Genomic DNA, 23,001 nt, shown 5'->3' with positions numbered 1-23,001 from the left:
AGAGTGTTGACTTAGGTCAACGAGACTTGGCATACGCCAAGAGGGTTAACTACGGTTAACCAAGATGTACCAACTTCGGTTGGAGAGTTGTGCCAACTTCGGTTGGAGAGTTGTGCCAACTTCGGTTGGAGAGACTTGGCTATAATTAAGGTGCCTCAACCCTTGGTCAAAGCCCCTTAATTATGATCAAGAACGTTGACTTCGGTCAACCAGAGAATAAATATATATTTTTATATTTGTTATGTGTGCAGATGTGTTCAGTGGGGACGCCCACCGTGACTAGAATTAGTCAACAGTGTGTTATTTGCATGCAAAGCGCTAACAATTAATGGGTGCCATGGTGGTGCGCTTTAATTAATTGTTGCAGGTACTAGGAAGAGTTATTTTCCTAAGCGCAATGGAGCCTAACAAGAGTCTAGGAGGCGGTTCACGTGACCAAGTGCTTCGGAGTCTAGGAAGCGCCCTTAGTGGCATGTAATTAGGAAAGTAATGTAGAGTTTGACAAGTGGCTTGTTGCCAAGAAAGTGAGTCTAAGAGCTCATGTAATGATTCATTCACGTTTGGATTTTGTATGAACAGCTTCCACGCTGAACTCATGTACTCCATTTTTCTCTCTGATGAATAAAAACCTTCGGGGGGGTCCAGCCCGATGATTGTCCTGGGCCCTAGTGTATCTATTGTGAGAGGGAGAGAGGAAGAGCAAATGAGAGTGTCTTTGTTGTCTCCTAATATATATATATATATATAGAGAGAGAGAGAGAGAGATATTAACGTCCACAGGAGACCTTGTAAACTTCCTCGTAAGAGACTCTCCTAATATATATATATATATATAGAGAGAGAGAGAGAGAGATATTAACGTCCACAGGAGACCTTGTAAACTTCCTTGTAAGAGACAACAAAGACACTCTCATTTGCTCTTCCTCTCTCCCTCTCACAATAGATACACTAGGGAGGACAATCATCGGGCTGGACCCCCCCGAAGGTTTATATATATATATATATATATATATATTCTTGTTCTTCTTCTCTCTCCCCTCTCCCCTTTCTCTTCTCCTTCTTCCTTCTCTTCTCTCTCTCTCTCTCTCTCTCTCTCTCTCTCTCTCTCTCCTTTTCTTCTTCTCTCTCCCCTTTTCTCTTCTCCTTCTTCTCTCTCTTTCTCTCTCTCTCTCTCTCTCTCTCTCTCTCTCTCTCTCTCGGCAGGCCCCATGAATGAAATTCATCTTGTTTAAAGAAGTTGAGACAAAGAAATCCTGTTTTTGTGATGCTTTCATGACACCCAAAGCCCTTGAGCTATATTTCCGATGATCTAGGCCTGAAGTTCTTGATTGATAGCTATTATAAGCATACTTAGCAGTCAGCAGCCAAGAAGGAGGTTGCAACAAGCACATTGAGAATGAAGATTTCTTACAAACCATCCCATTAATGTTCAAAACTGCAAAGTATGACAAGCATATTAATATTTGTAGACCATACATAACATTATATTATCAGCAAAGCAAAGCGAATTTAGCTACAAAATACTACATCATAAAAAGGAATCCAACTGACCTCATAGAGGCCCACTACACAATGTCTTTATTAATAATTCCCATTGCAATGAAAGCACCATTTTTTGTGGCAAAGGTACCTCATTGTACTGCTCAGAAAATTTCTTGTTCCCTACCCGAGGGGATCCAAAATTGTACATCGTGACTTTGATATGGCCATTCCTGCACAAAATATAGTTTTACACTCCATCTGAAGCTCTTAGTGGGCTCAGATTAAACAGAAGAAACCAGAAATGCCATTCTCCTTACCCTCTATATCATCTGCAAAAAAATTAGTGGCCCTAATAAGTCATTGCATACCAAAAACAGTCCCCTCTCTAATAAATACCTGTACAAATGGCTTGCTGAAAGCTCAAGTGCAAACAGAGTGGCCAGTGCACCACCAAGGCTGTGGCCAGTAACATAGACATGCCACTGACATGGTGTATCTGCATTGTTGTCACTGCCAGATAACAGTCCGAGTAAATTTCAATTGGGTATAAGAAAACTGAAACTGGGAAATGCACTTGTATATCGTAAGAGATTTCAGAAGACACTTGTTTATTACATAAGAAGATGCTTTATTCTTTGGATTTAAATCTAAGACAAAGGAGGATCACGTGTGTGCAAAAGCATCTCTAGAAGTCAGCTTGAATCTCAGCAAAGAGCAATAAGAGTTTCCAAGAACTGAGGAGCAAACAGTTGTTTCTTACACAGGAAAACAATTTGTTGATAAAAAGATATACCTGCCACTTCTTCAGTTTGAATTGTATAATTACAGTTTCTATGAGGCTGCAAGAATTTTGGAAGCAGTTGATAAATAGTAAGATATATCTTCTTTTCTGGAATTTGCATCTCTACTGCCTACCTGCTACAACATAAAGATAGATGCAGGGGGCTCTCTCACAAAACTGGGTTTCTTCATTTCAGAATATAAAGAATTGTGTTACATATGTACTCAATTTCAAAATCAGAAAGATAAGACTAAACAGACTTCCTCATAGGCCAAGAAAGATATATCGAAAAAGGGTAATTTCAGGATAGGTTCACTTAATGGAATTCTGGGGAGTTGATGAGATAAGTCAGCTAGAAGGAAAACAAATCATAAGGTCATTGGTACAGCGAGAATGAAAATACATAGTAATCTTCAGGGCCATGCTGAGTAAGAATAAAGGCTCAAGGTTAGATGTTTCACCTTTTAAAAGGCAGTAAAAACATAAACTCAGGGTCAGCTCCTTTGAAGTTGAAAGAAGGGAATGGCATGTGAATAGGGAGCATCAGAGAGAATAGTTGAAGATGAGGAGCATCTGCTATAGATACTGAACATATTAGTCTGCAAAATAGTCTCTTTAGAAATAGGATGTTTTATCAATGCCTAATGCAGGAAGACAATGACACTTCAAATGGTTGATATATGTGTAAGACAACAGGGAGGCCTGCTAGACTACAGTACCCTCCACAAGGTGATGCAGCCTCCTCCCATGACTGCAAAGTTCCACTTTATAATACTTGACATCCACAAGGTATGGCGTTGCCACACAACGTTTGACACTTCCGTCCCCTTCACTTTGGCCACCTTGATCTTTCGGGGCTGCTTTCTTATAAAAAAACATTGTACACTTTATATCCTCAATGGTCATAAAGCCCTCAATGTTTTCACCTCTCTCGTAGACTGGTACGTAGGAAGAAACTAGATTTCATCGGTCGGAACGAGGAGGAACTATTGAACATTCTGTTCAGTAACAACTCTTTTGGTGGAGATTCCTAGAGGGACGGTCCCCCTCACCACTCACCGACACTCAGGTCTGGTATGATTATGCACGCACATTATATGACATCCAAAACCAGCCAGCCCCTGACCTCTCACATATGCCACTCCCCACTTCCTGCACCCTCTTCACTATGGGGGGGGTGAGGGATACCGTAATGAAACTTCATGATGGCCGAGCGAAGAATCATGAGGGGCTATGCACTGAGTTCATTGCATATCGGATTAACATCCTCGCCCCGATCCTAGCGAAGCTTTTTAATGAAGCTGTCTCTTTAGGGTTTCCACGCACCTGGACTATTAACATTATTTCACCCATCCACAAGGCAGGGGATCCCACGAGCCCGAAGAATTATAGGACCATTATGATTGGACATGTGATGTCCAAGATCTATGCATCCGTGCTTGATTCCGAGGTCAGCCGATTTGCGGAGTGTCGAGGACTTAGATTAGCAGGACAGGCTGGTTTCCGATGTGATCATGGCACTATGGATCATATTCTCACGCTCAAGTGTGTCATCGAGGAGGAAAAGGCACGGAAATAGAGGGTCTATTGTTGCTTGTTGCTTTGTGGATTTCCGCAAGGCATTTGACACAGTCCCGAGAGCCCGCCTCATATGTCACCTACAAGATTTGGGGTATGACCAAGAGATCATTTGGGCTGTCATGGCACTTTGCAAGTAGAGTTCGGGCAGGGGCTGGATGGCTAGATGAGATCATGAGCACTATTGGGGTCAAATAGGGGTGTCCTTTATCACCCACTCTGTTTGACCTTTACTTAGACAGGCACAAGGGGGGGCTGGTATCCAAACTGTACTGGAAGGGAGGGAGTCTGTTAATGTGGAGTCCCAACCCCTCAAACCATCTCTCTGTGCGTGCATGCCAGGATCTCTGGTCACCTCCTGCTGAGAGTGTCATAGAGGAAGACAATGCCAACCATGGCAACCTCCTGTGTCTGGAAGAATAATCCCCATACTCTCTGACTCGATACAAATATGTGATAACCTGAAATGCAACATCTAGCTGTAGTGGAGATGACCCAAACTCAGCCTATATGATCTCGTGAGGAATTGATGGCTTACTGCGAATCATCCGTGATAGCATGATCACTTGTAGTCGCTCCAGCCGCGCCCACTTTGTATCGGATAGATCTGGCCCCCAACAAGGGCTGCCATACATGCCCGCTGGACGGACCAAGGAGTCAAACAGCAGTCCCTTGGTACGTGGATCCTGGAAGTGTGAGCGGAAGCCCTGCCTCTCTAGTCTGGCCAATGATGCATATCCTCTACCCAAGCATGCCTGCATCACGGGTCTCATAGTGAAGATGGGCCCGGAGAAGACAACCCCTAGATATGTATATGATGAAACTATCTCAACAGGTGACCCATCAAACATGAACTGCTTCTAGCGCATGATGGCTCGAGATGTATTGAAGATCATAACCTTGGTTTTACCTAGGTTGGCCTTCAAATCATAACCTTGGTTTTACCCAGGTTGGCCTTCAAATCATGGGAGTCACAAAAATACAGAAGTGCCTCAAGGTCAGTCTTGGATGTCCGGTTGTGCTTTGAGGTTGTCCGGTATGCTCTCCACTATCCTGCTTGAACCTAGCCTTCAGCATCTGAATCTTAAGAATACACACCACTCTACCATTGTCAATGGATTATCAGGCTTTTTGTCTTTACCAGAAATTTCTGATAGGGCCCAGAGTGTAACTTCCGCTCCCTATCTTTGAGTCTAGTCATGTTTTGAGGTTGTCCCATAGACTCTTCCAATACTACATGATGCTAGCCATCAGCAGCCATCTCTTCAGAGCTGCTTACTGGTTTCCGAGCGAACTCCCAGTGAAGCTTAGCTTCTACAGAGATCACTGCTTACATATCACAGATGAGGGTTTCATTGATCCACCAGGGTACACGCGGATCCACTTACCCCACTCATTGAGGATCTCTATTGGGCACTTCCGGGTCTCTTCACATAGACTTCGTATAAAGAGCGGCAGGGCAGAGTGTCTACCTAGGGAGAGGCGCTTATGCACATTATGCAATATACAGGAGGTTGAGACTAAGGAGCACTTCATCTTCAGGTGTCCCATCTATTATGAGATCCGTGGGCGTTTCTATAGCCTCTTCAAAGATAGTTATGGGGCCCTATCCCGATTCCTCTCCTATCCAGATCAGAGATGCTTGTTGGCGGGCCTCATTCATGAGGTAGTTAGGCACCGCGAGAGGATACTTCGATAATGGAGACAGGAGCAGACTTCTTCCTTGGCAGATCCCTCCCAGAGCTCTATCACAGAGTTCTTTCAGCTAGATCTCCTAGACCCCTTCGAGACAAGACCTCGTATCGCCTCACCATCGGAGCCCGTCTGACAGGGGTTATTGTAGCCCTTGTTAGGCATGAGCTATGACCAAGAGACGTCACAGGACCACACCCTCGAGTGGCTAACAACACTCTATCGCCGATTTCCTGCCTCCATTGCCTCAACAGGAGATCAAGGAACATGAAGCCAGATGGGATAATGCACTGAGAATCAGAATTGGGAACATTGATTGGATAGCTGACCAGGATGACAAGCCTGATAATTCTGATAATGATGGTGAAGCTAGAACAGTCTTTATCGACCATAGAATCCTTAAGTTTAATTGATGAGATTTACGTCTCAAGATTTTACGACAATCCTATAAGCTGAAAGGTACTAAGCTATGGATAGCTGAGGAACTCACAAAGGCACAGCTGAAAAAGCAACGAAATTAGCCACAGTTAGGGAGGCTGCAAGGAAGGATGGTAAATGGGCAGTGTATCGCAAAGGAATAGCAATCATTAAGGAGTTTAAATCAAAACCAAAAGACTCTCAATCTTAAAATGATGTATAACCGACTATATATTATTCCAAGACATAATCTAGGTACTCTAAATAAGTCGAGTTGCTTTATGCACACTTAGGGAGCTGCCATGTGCCCTCCCTAAATTGATGTATTGGATGGCTTTTCTATTGTCCCATAGACCTTTGGTCTCCTGTGGACATTAACTCTCTCTCTCTCTCTCTCTCTCTTCTATGGAGTTGGCACGATCTGGGGCCCGATACTGCTGGTACTTCAGACTCACTAGGTGGCTCACACAGCCCAATAGACGCAGATCCGAGACATTTTCACCACTCATCGATGAGCCACCACAGTGCTGGGTTTCGGTTTCTGAGTTCCAGCTCTCAGTCTATTCCAGATACCATATGTTATGTACTTGATTTTGTTTGAGCTATTGAGCTCTTTATTTCAGCATAGTACTCAGAAAGGGTCTTAGCGCGCCCTTTGTTCCAACGCATTCAAGCTTGTATGAGTTTTTCCTTTTGGTGCAGTTTGCACTTTGTCCCACAAGCCCAGGAGGCCTTCTGCAGATGTTAATACATCTTTCTTTCTTTCTTTCTCTCTCTCTCAGCAAGGGTCCTAGCATACCCTTTTCTTCAGCCCACTGAGGCTTGTATGAGTTCGCTTTTCTGTGTACTTTGTCCCATAGGCTCGTGATCTCGTGGACGTTAATCTCTCTCTCTCTCTCTCTCTCTCTCTCTCTCTCTCTCTCTCTAGAGGAGCTTCGAGCGGCTATAGGTGACGATGGGATGATCCGATGTCAGCCCTATAGTAGTATAGGCAGAGTTTGCCATGACACCTCTCCAGATTGATGCCATCTTTCAGACAGTGACTTTCATCCACAGAGTGTGGGACTTACCCCATTGGAGACTTCCGAGGTTGACCTTAGAGTCATCCAGACAACTCACAGAGAGCGGGGCAAACACATGGTATGCACGCATATCTACATGGCTTGCCAGGCACGGTATCCACATGGATAGGCTTCCCCCCTTTCAGTACAACATTGATGCACCTCCTGAGTCGATCCCGTGAGATGAGATCAACCGTATCATACGGTTAGACCTCCTCCAGCTTCACACATCCCGGACTTAGGGGGAGGACCAGGAGCTCCCCACCAAGACCCAATTTTATCGCGACCACATCCTGAGAGTATTAGAGGAGGGATTCATTATCAGACCCCAGTATCTCGAGGATAGAGGAGTATCTCATGCACTTAGGATTGCCATTGGTCAGATGCGGGTTTCATCCCATCAGTTGAGGATTTAGGCAAGGAGAGCAGCGGGTATACCTAGAGGATTCATCAAACCCCAGTATCTCGAGAATAGAAGAGTATCTCATGCACTGAGGATTGCCATTGGTCAGATGCGGGTTTCATCCCATCAGTTGAGGATTGAGGCAAGGAGAGCAGTGGGTATACCTAGAGAGCAGCGGGTCTACACGTTATGTATGCTGGGGACGGTTGAGACAGAGGAGCATTTTCTTTGTGTTTGCCCAACCTACTATGAGATTCGGGGACGCTACCACTGTCTCTACCTAGAGGGGAGTGGCTTCGTTCCTTTGTCACGATTGATCCATTTCCATGACCAGGTCTGTATCGAGCTTTATCTGATGGAGATGCGGCGACACAAGGAGGTGCTTCTACGACAGATCAGAGAGTAGCATGGGATGGTCAGACCACTACAGGACATAGAGGGTGACCGGGCACAGCAGCACATCACAGACTTCTATACATTTGAGTCAGCCCCAGAACACAGTGGAGTGGAGGAAGAGGGGCTAGCCGATATGAGAGCAGTCTGGATGAGCAGCCGGCACAGTACCACCGAGAGAGGGGCGCAGAGGCTACACGTGTGACAGAGAGCCCCCAGAGTACACTCTATTGAGGTCCGACATATCACAGCTTTCCTCAAGGGAGACCCACAGAGACGAGGGGTCACTCTAGACATAGCCCAGAGAGTCCAGAGAGGGAGGAGACCGCGCCCCCCACCGTAGCAGGAGATAGCTCGACAGACGCAGATACGAGACATTTTCGCAGCCCACCAGAGAGCCATCACTGTACCAGGCTTTGGTTTCGTCCCAACGCTTGGATAGATTGATTGATATGATTATGATTATGATTATGATTCTGTTAGCATAGACTAGTACTCAGCAAGGGTCCTAGCGTACCCTTTGCTTCAGCCGACTGAGGCTTGTATGAGTTCGCTTTTTTGTGCACTTTGTCCCATAGGCCCGTGAGGTCTCCCGTGGATGTTAATATATCTTTCTTTCTTTCTTTCTCTCATAAGCAGTGAAATATGGTCAACAAGCAAGGCTTCCCTCTCTCACCCACTCTTTTCGGCTTCTTCATAGATGAGCTGGAAGATTGGATGTAAATAAACAACAAAGAAGGAGTCTAGGTTGCTGGCTATGCCTTATCATGCTCATATTTGATTTTCTTTGCAAAGGATAAAACACATTTAGATTCACTGAGAAATTTCTGCATATATTCAGGTAGGCAAGTAAACATAGCAAAGACAAAGATAACAGTGATCGGGACCTAGAACAAACAAATGGATTTCTATTTTGAAGGAGAGTCCCTGGATTATCTAGGGATGGACGTTGCAGATAACTACAAGTAGAATGCTTGTGTGGAATAAAGAATCGTGGGAGGCTTGAAGGCGCTATATAGCTTCCAAAATATGTGCAGGAAGGCACACCTGTGGAATCGGGAAACGAGAAAATTTCTATACACAATGTTTGTGCAAAGTCATACTATATGGATGTTCAACTTGGGCACCCAGGCTTTCCAAAACATACTAGAAAAGAATAGAGACAATGCATAAGTGATTTCTCATAGGAGAAAGAAAGAAAGAAAGAAAGTTTATTAAAGTCTTTGGAAGACCGATGGGTCTATGAGACTGTGAAAATCCTGATACAATGAGCTGTGGTAGTGGAGCTACTAAACGAGCGTCCATACCAATGCAAAATGCAAAATGCAAAAAATGCAAAATGGCAGTACTAAGTCCTAAGTACAACATAGTCATGTCGATGGTCGACTATATATCAATCTCAGCATCATCATCAATATCATCATCATCCCCAGCAACAACAAGATATCAGGATGGATGAGGCAGTGGAGGCATGAAGTCGGCAATAGAGTGCTGTCGGCCACTCAGAGGTGCGGTCCTGGCACGTCTCCTGGTCGTAGCTCTGCGTCTAACTAGGGCTACTGTGACCCCCGTCGGTAGGACGGGCTCCGACTCTAAACAAGGAGGGGATGTCTCCAAGTGTGATCTGTAGGGAGCCTTTATAAAGAGCAAGAAAAGAGGTGTAGAGCAATTATATGGCTTGAAATCTCATGATTGGCACAAGATGCTCCAAGTAAGTATTTTATGTGCATAATACCTTTTTCCTTTCAAATTTGTGAGTGAATAATTATAAGCAACTAATCAACCACCTCCTCGTGGGTTCAGTTCATACTACCTACTAGCATTTCATGTAGTGCATCAAAGGACTTGAAAGATTGTATTTATAAGATGGGCGAGCTTGTGAGGTACTTTACATGATACAAAATATGATGCGTATCAATGCTCCATGCAAGGTGTTCATATTGCTAATGTGGTGTACTTTTTCATTTCTAGGTATGTGAGCTCAAAGGAAATAGATCCCACCATGCTTGAGAATGCTCGAGTTATGTGAGTGGAGGTGGTTTGTTTAGTGGAGGAGACATTTCCACGTTCTATTCTCACAAGCCAACTACATCTTATAGTGCATTTGGTGGATGAGATTGCTATATGCGGTACTATACATGCACGATGTTCCTCGAGCGCTTCATGAAGACCTTAAAGGGCTTTGTGAGACAAAATGCAAGACCCGATAAGTGTATGATGAAACTATCTCAACAGATGACCTCGCAAATGTGAACTGCTCCTGACGCATGATGGCTCGAGATGTATTGAAGATCATGACCTTGGTTTTACCCAGGTTGACCTTCAAATCATGAGACTCACAAAAGGACTGTAGTGCGTCTAGGTGTCTCTGAAGCCCCTCTGCTGAGGAAGACAAGAGAGCCACGTCATCTGCATAGAGCAAAATCTGGATCAGCGTGCCTGCAAGAGAGCAACCTACACCCCTCTGTGTCTCCATCACTGTCTCAAGCTCCGTCAATGTAGAGGCCAAACAAGGTAGGCGACAAAGGATACCCTTGTTTGACCGCCACGGTACTCATGATCTCGTCTGTCCACCCGGATCCTGCCCGAACTCTGCCAGAAACTCTCTTGTAAAGTGCCATGACAGCCCAAATGATCTCCTGGTCATAACCCAAGTCCTGTATGCACCGTATGAGGCGGGCTCTCGGGACCGTGTCAAATGCCTTGCAAAAATCCACAAAGCAACAATAAACCCTCTGCTTCTGTGACCTCACCTCCTCGATGATACATCTGAGCGTCAGAATGTGGTCCATGGTTCCATGATCACGCCGGAATTCGGCCTGTCCTGCTGCTCTGAGTCCTCGACACTCTGCAAGTCTGCTAACCTCGGAGTCAAGTACTGATGCATAAATCTTGGACATGACATGTCCAATCATAATGGTCCTGTAGTTATCCGAGCTCATGGGATCCCCTGCCTTGTGGATGGGTCAGATGGTGTTAATGGTCCAAGTGTGTGGAAATCCCAAACAAACTGCTTCATTAAAAAGCTTTGCTAAGATCGGGGCTAGGAGGTTGATCCCATATGCAATGAACTCAGTGCATAGTCCCTCATGATCCTTCGCTTGGCCATTATGAAGTTTCATTACAGCATCCTTTACCCCTCCTCTAGTGAAGAGGGTGCAAGATGTGGGACAAGGCATGTGTGAGAGGCTAGGGACTGGCTGATTTGGGATGTCATAAAGTGTGCGTGCATAATCAAACCAGATCTGGGTGTCAGTGAGTGGCGGAGGGGACTGTCCTTCTGGAAATCTCCGCCAGAAGTCCTTAGAGTTGTTATTAAACAAAATGTTCAGTAGCTCCTCCTCGTTTCGACGAACAAAGTCTAGTTTCTTCCTCCGTACCAGTCTACGGTATTCACGTAGCGTATCTGGTGCGCTCGAAAGACTGTTTTTGGTTTCGAATCTGAGTTGACGGTGTAAGGCCTTACACTCATCATCGTACCAACTATTACAGGGTACGGTTCCAGGGGGTGGTGGGCGGGTGGAGCGGGTGGTGTGGGGAAAAGCGTGAATGGCAGCCTCGTGTAGTGAGCGGGTAACAAGGGCAGCACGATCCTCTAAAAGATATGAAGTCAATATAAGCGAGAAGTATGTACAGACGGCCAGAGTAAGAAGGTGAGTGATCCCGATCAAAGCGTATATCGTGGTAGGTGGAGTAAGCACTGAGTGGAGTGGAAGGTGCTGTGCCAAGGGAGGTGGAGATGCGAATGAAAAGGTATGTATGATTAGCCCCTGGGGGGAGAGGTGCTACAGTGAAGTCAGTAATGCGAGATGTGAAGACAGGGGATCCCGTGATGTAATCGACGACACTGGAGCCCCCCCCATGTGGAAAGCATGTGAAACCACCTGAAGCGGGCCATCTGTCAAGACCATTATAGATAATGAGATCATGTATTCTGCCTAGGTCTAATAGGGCCTACCCATAGGATGAGAATGGACCTCGCCTGTCAGCCGAAACCCATAGCATACCTACCTCCTCAAGGTCAACATCTGCCAGTAGAGTGGAATCATCTCTGAAATCAAGAAGTGGTACTTGACGGGCCCTTGTCCTCGCGTTGAAGTCCCCCACTAGAAGGACTTCTCCGCGGCTAGAAAAGTCAACGATGGACTGATAAAGGGCAGCAAATGGGGATGTCTCATCATCACCTCGAATATCTCTGGCAAAGTGGGAGGTCTCCGGGGGGAAGTAGCAAACTGCGACAAACAGATCCTGGCTGTCCATGTGTCGTATCCGGATCCAAAAAAATCTGGAATGTGTATCTCTCTACTCTACTGAAATGATCCCCCGAAGTGTGGATCTGAAAAGGACTGCAACTCCACCTGAACCTCGAACTCCTCCTGTACCCCTCGTCTCATCTCTATAGGCAGACTCCTGCTGACTATTGGGAGAGGGCGCTCTGGACTCTGATGTGTCTCTGTATAGAAGACTATGTCGTGGCCTGTATAGGATTCTGAGAAGTTCCCTGGTTCTGACCATAGGGTACCATTACAGTTTCAAATGGTGCAGGACAGGGTCTCGGATATCTGAGTCTCATAGGCCCCACTTCCCTATGTATGGGAGGGGGCGGGTGTCCTACGGGGGCCTGTAAGAAGTCGTCCCTCTCGTACCACTACCCACTTTCCCTCCTTTCGGGCCTGATCCCGTTGCTGCAGCAAAGAGCACCTCTCCTCAACCTGTAGAGGTGTGAGGTTCTCATCCATAAAGATTGCTGGCTGATCTCGAAGGACTGACCTGCGTCGTAGAGCTGAAAGTCGTGCCTGAGTGTCATGAAATCGTATGATCAGGGCTTGCTCTCGGTTGGGATCTCTCCCCACCTGCCATGCCCTCTCTATCCTATGCTTAGCCACACCCAGGGTAGCGGTCACGAACGCAATCGCATCTACCATCGGTGTAGCCTCAGTGCGTGGGATCCCGCGTACTCTGATGTTGAGAGCCTTACTGGCTCTCTGCTGCTGCTCCATGAGGGTAGCCGAAACGGTGACCCTTGCGGGTTCCCGTTTGGCCATGTCAACCCATCTGGAAGTCTCCTCAATAGCAGATTGCATGCTCGCAATCTGTGCCTCGACCACCGGGATACTCCCTGGGGCAGTGTGTATGGCTGTAACCTCCTGTCGGAGCTGCATGATATCCTGTCTGAGTCCCTGAATAAGACCCGCCTGCTCCCAAATGGCCCTAGCCTGCTCCTGTATGATGTGGCTCTGCTGCTCTTGGTTGAAGCGGACCTGCTCTCGTGCGAAGCGAGCCAGCTCCATCTCACGCTCATGGAAACTATGTATCTCCATGAGTAGGGTCTCACGGGCCTCTAGTGTGTCAGTCCACCCATGTCCATGCTGAAACTGTGGTGACTGTGGCATGAAAGAGTGGGACTGAGTCTAAAAACTGGACGGTGGCTGAGTGAGGAACGGAGATGACAATGGAATGGATGAGGCAGTCCCAACGGGGTGTGGGAGGGTGGGCTGACTGAGAGGGAGAGGGGAGAGTGAAGCATAATGCGGCACAGTGTATGACACCTCCGAAGTAGGGGTCATAAGCTGTGCGAGAGCTGTAACAGGAGAAGAGGGAAAGGAAACAACAACCGGCGCCATGGGCATGAGTCTGTCATTGATCGTAGATGTAGATGGAGTTGAGACTGGAACTAGAGCTGGGCCTGAAGTGGGGACTGAAGTCGAAGTAGAGATAGAGATAGAGGGAGCTGAGGTTGGAGCTGAAAACAAAACTGACACTGTAGCGGGAGTTGAGGTTGAGGTTGAGGTTGAGGTAGAGATAGAGGCTGAAGAAGCTAAGGCAGGTCCTACCTTTGCCTTGCTGTTTACCCCGAGTCCACTTCGGTTGTAACATGTGTTCACATCCTCCAAATTCAGTTGTGTTGTTTGATTTTTTTTGTTGTTGTTATTTTCGTCTTTCTTGGCTTTGTCCCCCATTCTCTTGGGGTGCGGGTGCAGATCTTAGTGTTAGTGTTCAGTTGGGAGCGGGAGCACTGGTTCAGCAAGGAGCGGGAGCAGAGGCTAAGATGGCGAGGTTTTTTTTTTTTTAATTTATTTAAATAAAGATGGTTGTGGTTTCCTCTTTCCCCCCCTCCCCAAAAAAATAAAAAAAATAATAATAAAGTTGATGAGGGGAGCAGAGAAGGGGGAGGGGGGCGGTGGATGAGCGGAAAAGGAGGGAGGGAGGTGGCTGAGTGAGGGGGTAGCGGGGAGCGAGGGGTGGCTGAGGGGAGCGAGGGGCTGAGCGGGGGGTAGCAGGGAGCGAGGGGTGGTTGAGGGGAGCGAGGAGCGAGGAGCGAGGGGCTGAGCGGGAGCGAGGAGCGAGAAGGGCAGGTGCGGGTAGTGAGAAAAGGGGCTGAGCGGGAGCGAGGAGCGAGGGGCTGAGCAGGAACGAGGAGCGAGAAGGGGGGGTGCGGGTAGCGAGAAGGGGGGCTGAGCGGGAGCGAGGGGCAGGGGGCTGAGCGGGGGGCTGAGAGAGAAAGCAGCGGGCGGAGGGGCTGCAGGCAGGGAGGCAGCAGCGGGTGAAGGAGCTACAACGGGGGGTATACCGAGTCAGGGGGTACGGTGATGGCACTTCTGATTACCATGGCTAGCATTGTCCTCTTCTATGGCAATATCAACAGCAGGTGACCAGAGATACTCGTATGCACACACAGAGAGATGGTTTGAGCGACTGGGACTCCACATGGATAGACTCCCTCCCTTCCAATATAGCATTGACGTGTCATTCTCTCCTCTCCTGCTGTCACACAAGGTCAACCAAGTCATCTGTGAGGATCTTTTATAGCTACACACATTCCCAACCTGGTTGGGACCAAGTGATCTTCCAGTGAAGCTCAGCTTTTACAGGGATGATTGTTTACATATCACAAAGGAGGGTTTTATTGACCCACCAAGATATACGCAAATCCACTTACCCCACTCACTGAGGATCTCTATTGGGCAGTTGCGGGTCTCTTCACATAGACTACGCATTGAGAGTGGCAGGGCAGAGGCCCTACATCGGGAGAGGCGCTGATGGGAGGAAAATTATAAATATTTTTTTCACACTTCAGAGTTACATGAGGGTAGGCACTATGCACATATTTGTATAGGTATGGGGGTGTTTGGTTTTGCAGATGAGACTCGCATCACATGTAACAAGGTTGGCTTTGTATTTAAAGATACTAAAAAATTCTTTTTGCAGGGACTCCTGGGAAGTGTTTAAGTGTGTGGAAAACAAAGCATTTGCACCTAAAGGATGGGGTCACCAATGTCAATAAGATTTTGAAGCAATTTGATGAATGGGTGTTACAACATGTGGATAGGAATGCAAATCAAGAGGCACATGATGCAGCCTGTGATTTAGAAAGTATGCAAGTGTATGCAATAAAACTTCAAGAGCCATTGTACAAGGGGAGAGAATCCCTTTCAAAGGAGGAGAGCGTTCTTATGACGAGAAGAGTGCCAGTAGAAGTTCCAAAAGAAAAGAGGTACAGGTTTATCAAATCATGTGAACATTATTGTCTTATTAGTGATGTACTCTACATGAAAGGAACAGATTTAGTACTCAGAAGAATTCCATGGCAGGAGGAAATTCTTCACATTTTGGAATCAAATCATGAGGGTATATGTGGAGGGCATTTTGCCTTCAAAACGATGCTCAAGGAAATTTTGTTGGAAGGGTATGCAATGGTTTTAGATTGAAGAAGTATGTAGTGAGAATTATGCAAGTGTCAACATGTCGACCACCTGTGATGGAAGAGAATATGTTTATGGAGATGCGAGTTGAGGATATAGCTGCTGCTATGCAGTTACTGTTTGATTCTGGTTGTCAAACATGGATGTTCGCAGCCATTGTGTTGGGGTAAAATGATAGGAGGAAAATTGTAAATATTTTTTTCACACTTCAGAGTTACATGAGGGTAGGCACTATGCATATATTTGTATAGGTATGGGGGTGTTTGGTTTTGCCAATGTGCCTGGCATCACATGTAACAAGGTTGGCTTTGTATTTAGAGATACTAAAAGGGACTTCTGGGAAGTAATGAAATGCAGGGCACTCCGGAGCATAGTATCTCGTATGTTACGGTGTTGGTTGTAAATGACATATGTTTATCATTGTTGTCTTTTGCTATGTGTTCATATGGTCATGAGTGATTCCTGTGTCATCGTCATCTCATGTGGGCATCTCTGAGTGGGTTTGGCTGTTTTATGTGTGATTATAAGTGGCATGCATGCATTGAAAGCTTTGCATGCAGTTTTTGTGCAAGTGTGCCGAAGGTTGGGGATTTGGGCATTAATTGCCTGGGTGTACGATTTGGGGGAAAGGAATTGGAGAGTGGTAAAGTGCTATGCTGAGGTGGCTACACCGAGCGTGGTGACTTTGGAAAGTCGAGCATGTACATGCTAGGTGGCTATGTGAACAGGATTGAGGTGCTTCCGGATCGACGAGCAAGCATGGTATGTGGAGATGGCGGCTTGCAGGAGTATCCTGGAAACATATCGTCAGCACACACAGAATCAACACGCATGAAAAGAGAAAGCTGGAAATCTCTTGAAGGACAAGTCGTCGCCAAGATTGATGGGCTACTGGAAAATTCCTGAGACGAGCACGCTAGGTGGACGATGATTGGCAGAGATGGACACAGAGACATCGCCAATCACAGATAAAGAATGGTCCTTGTGGAGATGCAATCGGCACATGAAGGAAAGGAGCGATCCTAAGGCAACTGGATGCTGCCTTGGAAGAGATCGTGAGACTGTGAACGGGCGGAGCTGGTCCTTGAGGAAAGTGTAATAAGGTGTGCGATTCCAAAGAGGGGTGATCGTAATGCTTCCTCTTTCAGACCGTGAAGGTTTGCTGATTGACTCAAAAGGATGCAGTTTGCTGATTTTCCTATTAGTCTCAGAGAGAAGAGCTTTGTGACGTGCAAAGCTGGTCAGCCTGAGGGCTGAAGAGGAATATTTTCCTTGATGTCGCACGTACGTTGGACGAAGAGATGATTGCGTGGGTTTTTGACGCGGAGATAAGAGAGAAGGGGGCTGTCCTAAGGGAACCGGAAGCCTCCTCATGTGGATTGCTGACTTGCTGATTGTTGACGAATTCTGATCGTCGCCTCCTGGTAGTCACTAAGAAGCGAGTGTTCATTTGACACATGGGCTGGTTGGTGCTGGCCTGTGAGTGGAAGAAGAAAATGACGATGTGTGTGGCCTGAATTGTGGAGAGAAGGCAAACTGAAATCTGATCGTAGTCGGTACCTGCGTAGACACAAAAGGAAGCTTTCTCATCTTGCTGAGGATTGTGGAGTTTTGTAAGCATTACTTGGCTGGTTATTCTCTGAACTGTCGAGAGTTTGTGGATAAAGTGCCGACCTTAGGTTGCCATTGCCTTGGGTAGTGTGAAACGTGGATTTTCTGCGAGTCTGTGTGTTTGTTTTCAATCAGTTTGTGGGGAGTACCTTGAGTCTTGTAATATGGATATTTGCTTTGGATGTTGTGCTCATCCTTCGACTACAGGAGTCCTCTACACTGTTATCTGATCCCGTCAGAGACTCGGCTTCAGTTTGCCTCTTAGATGCAGTAAACAAAATGGATGATGATTTTCTCTCTTGAGCTTGGGCCAGAGGTACTTGGTATTTTCTTTGATGGTTTTCACATAGAGGTTGTGCTATCCCTGGTTCATGGTGATTATTGGTCTCTGCTTTTGCGTGTGGTAGATGAAAAGTGGATGCTTGTGACGCTTCCTAATGAAGAAGATCTTCCTGTGTGTATCCATCATATGGAGTTTTGTGATGAAGATGATTGCAACTGAGTGTACCCGAGTGTGGGGCCGGTCTTTGAGTGCTTAGTTGTGTGCTTTTGCCTTCTCATATTTTCACCCATCATAGTTTTGGCGATCCTAGTGGGAACCTTTTTTTTGAGTTGGTGAGTGAAGACCCACCCGAATCAAGAAGGCTCAGGAGTTTGAAATTGGCACAGGATTTTGCAAGATTCTATGGCCTGTCCAATGAGGACCCTGAGAGGTTCATTGAAGGCATGGAGTTTACAGCCCTTATTAAGGATAGGAATGCTCTGGAGGTCTTGTTGCAGATATTGTCCTTTTGTCTGATGGGAGAGGCTCGATCTTGGTTGCAGAGGGTTATGGCAACTTGCCAAGAGGAGCGAGGAGAACGTAGGAATCCCACTTACGCAGAGGTGAGAGCAGCATTTTTGACCCAGTTTGCTCATGCAAAGGATGAAGATGGACTCTGGAGGGAGATGTGTCGTCTGCAGCAGCAGAAGCCTGAATCGGTCTCCACTGAGACACTAAATTCCTGCAACACCATTTCGGAATCAAATGAATGAGGCCCTCCGTAAGTGAGTTTGGCATCTCACCCGAGTCCCATACACCCTGCAGGGCTGAAGTAATGTGATCTCCAATCTTATCCCAAAAAGTAATGAAAAATAAGGGGGTAAGTCCATCTGAACCAAGACACTTGCCCTTGTGAAGGACAGAGAGAGCAGTCCTGAACTCTACGTTGGTGAAGGGTGCATCAAATGAGACAGTCATATCCCCTGTCACCAACCCAAGTGTGTGTCGCCAAATAACCACTCTAGCATCATCTATGGCCTGAGTGTTAGGATCTGCTATAAGAAGGGAGGCATAGAAATCGGTGGCAACCTGCAAGACGGCATCTGGATGTGCTTGTTGACCCTACCTCCCGTCTGAGTCCAAAATGACTCTCTGGCATACTCTAATCTTTGATCTAAAAGTGACTGCTGTTGGGCCCTTGCTTCAGGAAGGCGCTCCTGAATCCAAGCATCTGTAGGCCTCTTCTACTCCTCCCTCTGGAGGACAGCCAACTGCTGGTGGATACCTATCTCATGCCTGAGGATCTCACCCCTCCGGATACGAGCAACTGACAGATAAAAGTCGCTAATATCAGATAGGGCTGCGGCTAAGTTTGATAGAGAAAGCTGCCCATCCTATATATGAGATACCCAGGTCCTCAACACAGTCTGTAAGGCCCTCCTCTGCATAAATGGCATCTGGAATCCTAACACTGGCAGAGCGGCCCCTCACACGAGGATCTGAAACCATGAGAATAACTGGAAAATGATCCGAAGTGGACACCCCAGCTACAATGCTAACAGTACCACCTCAATCATCCACATAAAATCTGTCAATCCATGCATAGATAGGCATCTGCAATCTCCTGTTCGACCAAGAAAACAGGAGAGAATGTGGTTGAATGTGAAAAGCATAATCGTTCAGGAAGGCATCCCAACCTGCTCTCTCTAGGAAGTAATACCACCTATAATCCAAGCATCTGCAATATGTGACCAAGAGAACAGTTCCTTCCAAAGAAGGACGCGATCCCCTCTAGAATTGGATGCATAAGACTTAAAAGACCAACCTTATGCTCGCCAATCAAAAGTATAATCCACTAAGCTCTGGAAGGGACTATGATCCCGTGTCTAATCACCAAGGGGAGTATAGAGAAGAAACAAAGATGCAAGTACCTCCCTTGGTGCTCAAGGGGGATGACCAAAAAGTATGGCTTGAAAGAAGCTTACCCGACTTGGCACAATCCCTGACATCCAATTTGTGTTCCTAAATCATCAGAATATATATGGGTCCCCCAGTAACACCTCGATGAAGTTCATTACGAATCAGTTGCCTACGATGGCGGTGAGGTACACCCTCGAGACCCTGAACATTCCAACTGACAATCCTCATCTGTGAGAGCAGGCGGCTCGATGGAAGATCCTACCCCACCTGGTAGCGGAGAAAGCCCTCTCCTGCGAAAAGTTCCTCCTATCAAAAGGAGGGAAATCAATTGGAGATAGCACACCCACACCTGCTGAGGAGGAAACTCTGTCCACGGATGTCTGAAAGATGTGCTCCACGAGCGTGGAGGGTACAAACTCCTCCTCTGCCTCAAACTCAGCCAAGTCTACCAAAACGGAAAATGAGTTTCTTCGAAATACCTCTAGCGCAGGAGTGAGAAGCAGGAGTGAGAAGGAGCCCTGCGGAAGGAGGAGTGGAGCCAATAATCCCCTTACCTCTGTCAGATGTAGACAGACGTGCATGAGAGGGAGGAGGGTGCTGCAAGAACTCGGCATGCTGCATGACCTCGGCCTAGATCTACATGACCTCAACCACGACTTTGGCATTGTTCTCAAGTAAGGCACGGGTCTCTACCGAAAGGTTCTCCCTAGGTGAGCGCTCTTGCACATGAACACCTGAAGGGGCAGGAGCGGTCTCATTTGCACATTGAACCAGGACAGGAATGTCTCCTGCCTGAAGAGACGGGTCCGTGGCACCATCAGTCATAGCCTGAGGTGGAACTAGCTCCCCAACTCGAAACCTCGCCCAAGCAGACGACCATCTGTGAGGTGCCCTGCAAGGTCTCCAGGTAGAGCAGCGAGCATCTAGTCCCTGGCCTATAACCTGGAAGGGTGGGACCAATGGATGCGAGCAAAGAGCGATGTCAAGCTCTCCTGCTCTGTATCTTTTTTGAGCTGTTGCAGCTCGTCTTTTGAGAAAATGATGGTTTTCGCGGCCAGTGGAAGCTGGCGAGGATTGGCTGAAGGCTGAGCCATCGTCAATCGAGGTGGGAAGGCTGACTCAAACACTATTGAGCTCCGTCCAATTAAAAATGATGCTAGGATAGAGAAGGGGAGGAGAGGGAGAAGGCTGAGGGGAGAGAGGGGGATGAAGAAGGCTAAAGGAGGGGGAGAGAGGATAGGACTAGGGGTAGGAGTAGAGAGGTGGAGGGGGGGAGAGGCTAGGATAGAGGGTAGGAGAAGAGAGAGGAGTAGTAGAGAGGCTAGGAGGGGGTAGGAGTAGAGAGGAGGAGGGGGGGAGGGGCTATGCAAGGAAGTAGGAGTAGAGAGGAGGAGGGGATGAGGGGCTAGGCAAGGAGGGAGAGGAGGAGACAGCCCGAGGGGGGTGGAGAGAAGGCCCCCGGGGGGTGCAGAAGTGATGCACGGGAGAGGAGAAGACCCGCGGGGGGGCAGAAGTGCCACGGGGGGGTGAGGAGGTGCCGCAGGGGAGGAGAAGGCCTGCGGGGGAGGGAGGACAGCGGGAGAGGGAGGAGCAGGCCGGCGAGGGGGAGCAGGCTGGCGGAGAGAGAGGCTGCTACAACTTGCGCTATAGATATATCTGCATTTACGAGATATGACAGCTGTTCAATTAAAGGACTTTCTCTTGAAGACTATCTAGGAATCCAATAGTAACCTCCACTACCTATTTGGAAGGGACTATAAGAAAAATCTTTCTGAAAAACGATAAAGAAAGAAATCAAACAATCCTCAACAACTTTCTCCTGGTCATGACATCAGATGGCTAGTGAAGACTGATGCAAGTTATTGCAATAACAGCACCATTGCTTCAGGATTTGAGGCTAAGTGCTTGTAAGATGAGAAAATGAGATTGTGACACACTTGAGGCATGCAACTCTGTGGATTTGAGCATGCAGTAAAATTCATGGAAACGCCATAAATATAGGGATCTATTTGTTATCTGAACTGCAACTTTCCTTGAGCATATATTTGCATTTACGAGATATGATAGGTAATAGTTAGGTTTTCAGAAGTGACCTGTGGGACGTAGATGTAAACCTTTGCTAATTTTTCCATCAGCTTATAATTTTCAGTCAGAAGTTTCATATTTTACTACAAACACAGACATGGTGTCGTGGTGTTTCAAAACATAATTGAAATTCAATAAACTTCTATCTTCAGTTGAATTAGAGGCTATGATATCTGTTCAACTCAATATCCACTAACAATCCCAATCTATATGTGATGATACCTGCATCCTACCAATGATCTCACAAGAGACATTGATTTACTCCGCACTGAATCATAGGCATTGAGGAATCCACTATGCACCTGATGCCGATTGGAAGAGAAAACAAAATTAGTTTAAAAACTATTGATCCAAAGAAACACATTTGATGACGAATTGGGGGACTAAAGGGGTTGATTAAGTTTAAGAAAAGGTTAACCCAAGAAACACATTGCATAACACAATTTACCATTGCTTCTTCCTTGAATTCCCCTCCAACACGTTCTGGATTGAAACTATACCACAAAATCGTATTAGGATCTTCATCCATACAAACCACAACTTTGCTACCATTCATGGTGATATTCAAGAGATTATACATACAGCTTACATTGACAATTGCAAGCTTAACATGTCGAGTCAGCTATCATTTTTAAAGTATAGCTTATTTAAGTGTGAAGGCATGATATGTCAGTCATCACAAATTCTACATTTTTACATTCCAAAAAAGACAAACTAAACCCAAAATTTATCTAATACCAAGATTTTCATCTATAAATGCTAAGAAAGCATTTTTAAATGAGTAATATTGTTGAATACAATATTTTTGAGTTTGTGACATAACGTTGCTTTTCATCACCGCCGTCATAGTGGCTAAATGATTCTTCTTTGACTTTTAATCTAGAAATAATCCCAAAACATCCACAATGTGCTTCTCAACTTGCCAAAATCTAAAAATATTGCCTTGTAAGAATGGAAATAAAAGTAATTAAGAAATGTCTATGAAAAAAGGAACAACACACAAAGGCTCTGATTTTTGAATTCTATCTTACGAATATTTTCAATATCAATGCCTCCAATCATTAGACTAAATGATGTTCCATTAGAAAATTTGCATTAGAGAATCATTTGCATGATTTCCTTACCCTACAGGCAAAAGCATGAGATCGGTCCTCAAGTCCTTCCATTTCACCTATCAAGGCCATAGAAATATCTTTGTCATGACAAATCCCAAAATATTAACTACAAACATGTGAAGTGTAATGTTAAAAGCCACCCCAAAAAAGGAAAAACAAAGTACATAAAAATCAACCAATTACATGAAATCAATTGGTCAAATTTTGTTCAAACAAGGGAACAATAATTATAGATGATATCAATCATGATTTGCAAGCAAGTCTCCTTCCTTGAGGTCGGTGAAACTTGCAACAGGGAAACATTGCAACATGAAACTGAACAATGGCATGTAGAGTGTAACACAACCTTAGAACCCCTTGGGCCCGACGTCTCGAATCCCCCTTTGAAATGATTACTGTCTTGCTAATTCTGTCTTGCTAAGTCATGGCTTGGTAGCTCCTGAAAGGAAACACAAAAGGCCTACTAGACTGCATTGCCCTCCACACACTAGTAGGAAT

General features: G+C 46.2%; 1 protein-coding gene across 1 annotated transcript in view; it reads right to left on the bottom strand.

Moving 5' to 3' along the window:
- The window catches only part of LOC147900763 (putative triglyceride lipase), a 162,291-nt gene that overhangs the window by 75,413 nt on the left and 63,877 nt on the right, over positions 1-23,001 (bottom strand). The window contains exons 10-14 of the mRNA XM_087375737.1: positions 22,513-22,559; positions 21,837-21,882; positions 21,611-21,690; positions 1,879-1,992; positions 1,631-1,712 (exon numbers count right to left, since the gene is read on the bottom strand). Of these exons, the coding sequence (XP_087231863.1) occupies positions 1,631-1,712; positions 1,879-1,992; positions 21,611-21,690; positions 21,837-21,882; positions 22,513-22,559 (369 nt within the window). The remainder of the gene's footprint in view (positions 1-1,630; positions 1,713-1,878; positions 1,993-21,610; positions 21,691-21,836; positions 21,883-22,512; positions 22,560-23,001) is intronic.

Source organism: Dipteris shenzhenensis, chromosome 6 (genome assembly GCF_047967505.1).
Source record: "Dipteris shenzhenensis isolate YYH24624 ecotype China chromosome 6, Dip_SZ_1.0, whole genome shotgun sequence".
Lineage (NCBI taxonomy): Eukaryota > Viridiplantae > Streptophyta > Polypodiopsida > Gleicheniales > Dipteridaceae > Dipteris > Dipteris shenzhenensis.
The sequence above is the reverse complement of the archived record's forward strand: the minus strand, read 5'-3'. Positions and strand labels throughout refer to the sequence as shown.